This window comes from Bufo bufo, chromosome 8, assembly GCF_905171765.1.
Source record: "Bufo bufo chromosome 8, aBufBuf1.1, whole genome shotgun sequence".
In the NCBI taxonomy this organism is placed as follows: domain Eukaryota; kingdom Metazoa; phylum Chordata; class Amphibia; order Anura; family Bufonidae; genus Bufo; species Bufo bufo.
In genome coordinates, this window is record NC_053396.1 from 9593114 (window position 1) to 9599113 (window position 6000).

The following is a 6000-nucleotide window of genomic DNA, read 5'->3' on the forward strand; positions in this document are numbered from 1 at the left end:
GCCGCACACACCTCAGTATAACGCGTCTCTTCTCCCACGGTGTCATGTCTTCGAGTTGTGTTTCAGGATGAGTGTCCCTCGCTGCCCGGATCCATTACATAACTCGGAGCGTCTTGTGCTGCGCAGGAATAGCTGCTAATGACTCCGCCGATTTATGAGATTACAGATGTTTTGCAGGATTTCTTCATTAGTCACACAACGTACTGCCGGCAGCTCAGCCGTCAATGTAGGCAGTGACTCGGGGGTCATAGCCAAGATGGCCGCTGTGTCTGATGTGTAACTCAGAAGTTCATCACTGATAAGTGGCAGGCATTATAGAAGGGGCAGGTGCAGTAATGGGGGCACGGAAGAAGCAAATGCTATAATAGGTGGGAGCAGGTGATATCATGCAGGCACAGAAGGGACAGGTGTATTGGCATGGATGGAGCAGGTGGTGATGGATGGGGCGGGTGCTTTGGCATGGATGAAGCAGGTGGTGATGGATGGGGCGGGTGCTTTGGCATGGATGGAGCAGGTGGTGGTGATGGATGGGGCGGGTGCTTTGGCATGGATGGAGCAGGTGGTGATGGATGGGGCGGGTGCTTTGGCATGGATGAAGCAGGTGGTGGTGATGGATGGAGCAGGTGGTGATGGATGGGGCGGGTGCTTTGGCATGGATGGAGCAGGTGGTGGTGATGGATGGGGCGGGTGCTTTGGCATGGATGGAGCAGGTGGTGGTGATGGATGGGGCGGGTGCTTTGGCATGGATGGAGCAGGTGGTGATGGATGGGGCGGGTGCTTTGGCATGGATGAAGCAGGTGGTGGTGATGGATGGAGCAGGTGGTGATGGATGGAGCAGGTGGTGATGGATGGGGCGGGTGCTTTGGCATGGATGAAGCAGGTGGTGGTGATGGATGGAGCAGGTGGTGATGGATGGGGCGGGTGCTTTGGCATGGATGAAGCAGGTGGTGGTGATGGATGAAGCAGGTGGTGATGGATGGTTCGGATGAGGGGTATACATAGGGAAGACACTCATCAGGAACATGGATGGGGCAGGCATGGGAGGCTGTATGTGGGCCACTGTATGGCACTATTATGTGAGGTTATAATAGGACATATGGTTGCTGTCAGTCGTACCATCCATGTGTCCGACTGATCTGAGGAGATGTTTTTCTGCTCATTATTATGTTCCTGAGCGACCAGTCGCTCAGAAACATAATAAACGCAGAAATGTGATTGGTTGCCCGGGGTGCAGTGTGGTCGGTGGACAGGTCCTGTATACGTCGCCCTCAGGACTGGTATTTACAACCAGTTTGGGCAGCTGAGTGTCAGCAGGTATCCGGTTGTGATTGTTGGTCCCTGCAATCCTGCCCGGCCTGTTTGTCCTGATTGTCTTGGCACTGCCCCATCTCCTGGGTTACAGTAGTAATCTGCATACAATGGCATCCTGCAGGGGCAGGCGCGGAGGACAGATGCTGTGTCTCCTGACATACACGTCTCGGGGGGCGTCTGTATAATGGATCGTTATTGGGGACTGAAACTACACCGACATCAACTGAGGTACTGCCACCAACCATCTCGCCGTTACCCGGGGGGGTCTGTCAGGTAGGGCGTTTGCCCAGAGGGGTCTGAAGCTGCTTGTCCCATCCCCATGTTGAAATCGTATGTATGTATGTATGTATGTATGTATGGCTGGACTGGGTGCTTGTGGGATGATACTGGCACTGATTCCCACCTGTAGATGCCGGCTGGTCTTGGTCACTCTGGCGCCGCTTATCCTTAGAGGAGACAGGATCAGACTGGACAGATTCTGTGAAATGCTGGTTTCTTCTGATGGCAGGTCTTACAGAGGAGTCTGCCATGGAGAACCGATATCTGACCGTGGAAACCTATTACACATGATGGGATTAGATACACTGGATCAGCAGCATGATATTACACGATGGGATTAGATACACCAGCTCAGCAGACAGTATCGCGTATTATAGGCTTAGATACACCAGCTCAACAGTGTCACACATTATAGGTTAGATACATAGGCTCGTCTGTATCATATATTATAGGCTTAGATACAGTGGCTCAGCAGACAGTGTGACACAATAGGATTAGATACAACGGCTAAGCAAACCGTATCACACTTGATAGGCTTAGCTACATCGCCTCAGCAGACAGTGTGACACGATAGGCTTAGATACAACGGCTCAGCAAACAGTATCACACATCATGGGCTTAGATACACCAGCTCAGCAAACAGTATCACACATCATGGGCTTAGATACACCAGCTCAGCAGACACTATAGATTGAAAAGCACAATGTTAAAGGGAAACTCTAGAGCTCTGGGAGCCCGGCCTCACGTGCTGGCTTTGCACTGAGCGCTTGCACAGTTTGCAGGCTCCGGCTTCAGGTTCATTGGTTCACGTAAAACCTAGTAAACAGACCGAGCCGAGCGCACAGGGAAGAACCTGCCGGGCGAAGAGACGTCCCCCTCTGTGTCATGGCACACGGTCAGAGGCAGGATACGGGCGATCCTTAAGCTGGTAGTGATCTGGTGAAGCTGGCACCACTGGGCAGTGGAGGGAAGAATGCATGTGCCAATAATTCGCTTGATGACCTTATTCCCTGCCTGGCACACCCCTCTGTGACTCAAGGAGACACGGAATATTCTCATGTTATCTTGAGGGGAGTAGGTGGCGAGTTTCATAGGAGTGGCTGAGGATGAGGAATATACACAACATGTGCATCCTAATCTCATCCCTGCCTGAGGAGACACGAGACGGGTGCACTTTAAACGGGGCGGCGGATTACATGGTACTCCTTAAGGGTTAAATCAACAGTTCGGGGGGGGGGGGGGGACAAGAGGAAGATTGTGCAGGCGTGCTTTTAGTGTAAACCAGACGCAGGCTAGCCTTGTGACAGGTGCATTACGGGAAGGCTCTTATGCTATATTTGCATCGGGTCTGAAGCTTCGTCAGGGGCGAGCAGGTGAACTCATGAAACCAACGTGACTCGTATTATTTTTGTGTCGGTAACAATCCTCTACGCCGCGCGGCGGACGTCCTCGTCATGTATCTCGGGGCATGTGAGTGACGACATGTGCATTGTTGTAGTTAATTGGCCTGGATATTGTTGCCAGCCTTTATGGTTGATCTACAGAATCATAAGTGATGGTTTCCTCTTTCGCTGCACACTCCTTCTGTCATTAAAGAGAGAAGAGGATCCCTGTGGTGGAACCCCAACCTATTTCTAGAATGGGCCCTTCCCCTGCGCAAGGGCAGCCACCCTCCATTCACTTCTATGGGAGTGCCGAAAATAGCCAAGTAACTGCTTGACTATTTCCATTACTCCCATAAAGGTGAATGGAGAGATGGTTGCGCTTGCGCAGTCCGCTCTCCATTTACTTCTATGGGGGTTTTGGAAATAGCTGAGCTCGCTCCCTCTGCTCTTTTCGGAACTCCCATAGAAGTGAATGGAGAGGACGCCACATATGCATGCTGCGCTCTCCTTCGCTTTGGGGGTCCCGTTCTAGAGAGCGCTGCGGGTGCTAGCGGTATACCACCAGTGTGTGAGATGGGCCAACCCCTTTAAAAACAAGCTTCCATCTTCAAACACCGCGCACTTGAGCAGGCCAAGTCTGAGTCAGCCAGGGGTTGAGTGCTTCTCGCTACGTATATGGAGCAATGAACCGAGTGAAGCACGTTCTTCTCCGTCGTCACTCGGCTGGAATGTGGGACGGGACATGAGAGGCTGTCAAGTAATTCTGGTTTAAATATAGAAAATGGCTCCTGTCTTACCACTTGTCTATATTTTGCTAAAAGGAAGGCAAAATAAAAGCAAAAATCGAATAAAAATAGCTTAAACGGGTTGTCCAGCTCTGGGACATTTTTAACTGTGGGCATACTCCGCTGGTCCCTGTCCTGTAACCTTTCAGACAGCTGGGGTCACATATGCCGCTGCAGCCAGTCATCGGTCTTGGCATCTCCACTGAGGCCTGTCTTTGGCTGCAGCAGTGAACTTGACCCCATCTATCTGAAGATTTACAGGATGGGGTCTGGAAGACCAATGAAAGAGTCAGAATGGAGCGGTGGGGTGAGGTATGACAGATAAAACTGTCCCTTTGTGATCATCATGATCCACCATAGGAAGCCTGCTGAAGGATTCCTTGTAGGATAGTCAGTAGTCTCCGATTGTGGGATGATCTTCCATTCATTGCGCTGTTTTATTTTTGCAGAGGTATTGCTGTCCGTAAAGAGCCATCGGCTGTTTAACTGAAAACACAACCTCGAGGCTTCGAGATCCAAGATGGATAAAGGGGTCAGCCTCCAGAATCCTTACGCCAACGTTGCCATCCCTCGAGCACAGCTGAAGAGCAGCTTCACCCGTGACACGCTCGGCAGCGATCTTGATGGGGTAGTGATTACCAACCCCTCCTCCGTGCCAACTTACCCCACGTACATCAAGCCGGATGAAATCAGCAGCAGCAGCAACAACAACCCAACCCCTAACTCGCCCAACGGCAACAGAATCCGCACGCAGGAGTCGTGGAGAAGACCTTACAACCCGTACGCCAGCAATAGACCTCAAAATGGAGGCCACAGTGATGCCATGTACACCATCGACCTGGACAAACGCTACAAAGATACGGGCGCCGATCAGAACGCCTGCTGCTGTTATCCGTATTGTAAATGTTGTCCGTGCTGTCGGAAGTCCTGCTGCGTCGTCTCCTAATACACGCTGACACTTACCCGAGCCACAAAACAAAAACTACTGACCAAATCCAGGGGGAAACTGTTCCGTCTGGTCGCGTTGGGTACGAACTTTGGACCTTTTACTCGTCTACCAAATTCAACGACGAGGAACTGGTCTGATGCTAAGGTGTAGATTCAGTGGCCAAATTAAGCTGGTGGTGACTTCCGAAAACAAGCCGTCCAGTGGATCGTTCATTGTAATGATATAGTATTCATAATGCCAACATATGTCGAAAATTGTTGAGAAATATGGACTCCAGTCATCCATTCCTATGAAGACGTTACCTGTATTGAGGACACTCTTTGTCCTAGTTGTTTAATTAAAGGGGGTGCTCACATTTAGCCAATTCTGCCCAAAATATGTCCTTTAGATCCATCTAGACGCAGAATCCCTTTCTACTGTTTTATTATATGCAGGCAGTCCCTGATACAGTTAGGGCTGTTTCACACGAGCGGATGCCGTGCGGGACATCCGCTCCGTGAATGACAGCCAAGACCCGATGCAGACTGCAGAGGCACGGAGCATTAACATGACTGATAATGCTCCGTGCCTCTCTGTGATCTCTTTACTACGAAATCACAGTGAGATAAAGTTGTCACTGTGATTTCGTAGTAAAGAGATCACAGAGAGGCACGGAGCATTATCAGTCATGTTACTGCTCCGTGCTTCTGCAGTCTGCATCGGGTCTTGGCTGTCATTCACGGAGCGGATGTCACGCACGGCATCCGCTCGTGTGAAACAGCCCTTAAAGGGGTAGTCCCATCTGGGACACTAGGATATGCCATCAATGTCAGATATGTGTGGGTCCCGCTCCTTTCTCCAAAGTGCACAGATTGCAGCCGCACAAGTGCAACCTCCCTCTGTTCACCGCTATGGGAGTTCCAAAAACTCTGGCTCGACCATTTCTGAGGCAGTGAACAGAGACTCTCCGTTCATCACTATGGACTTCTGAAAACAGCTGAGCACGCTCATTTGGCTTTTTCAGAACCCATAGCGAAAATTAGAGAGTGGGGTGGTTTTCTAGATATGAGCGGGTCCCAGACATTGACATTGATGACCTGTCATTAGCAATATGCCATCAGTGTTCCAGATGGGCCGATCCCTTTAAGGCTACTTTCACACTAGCGTTCGGGGCTCCGCTTGTGAGCTCCGTTTGAAGGGGCTCACAAGCGGCCCTGAACGCATCCGTACTGCCCTAATGCATTCTGAGTGGATGCGGATCCGCTCAGAATGCATCAGTCTGGCAGCGTTCAGCCTCCGCTTCGCTCAGCAG

General features: G+C 51.0%; 1 protein-coding gene across 5 annotated transcripts in view; it reads left to right on the forward strand.

Moving 5' to 3' along the window:
* LOC120978287 (cysteine-rich tail protein 1-like) overlaps window positions 1-5159 on the forward strand; it is a 96473-nt gene extending 91314 nt beyond the window's left edge. For 3 of the 5 annotated variants that reach the window (XM_040406540.1, XM_040406539.1, XM_040406536.1), the window contains exon 2: window positions 4210-5159. In XM_040406540.1, the coding sequence (XP_040262474.1) occupies window positions 4281-4706 (426 nt within the window). In that variant the 5' untranslated portion in view covers window positions 4210-4280 and the 3' untranslated portion in view covers window positions 4707-5159. Of the gene's footprint in view, window positions 1-1017; window positions 1540-2840; window positions 2964-4209 lie in introns of those variants that run through there. The other 2 variants (XM_040406537.1, XM_040406538.1) reach the window with 2 other exon arrangements.
* Window positions 5160-6000: the final 841 nt, after the last annotated feature.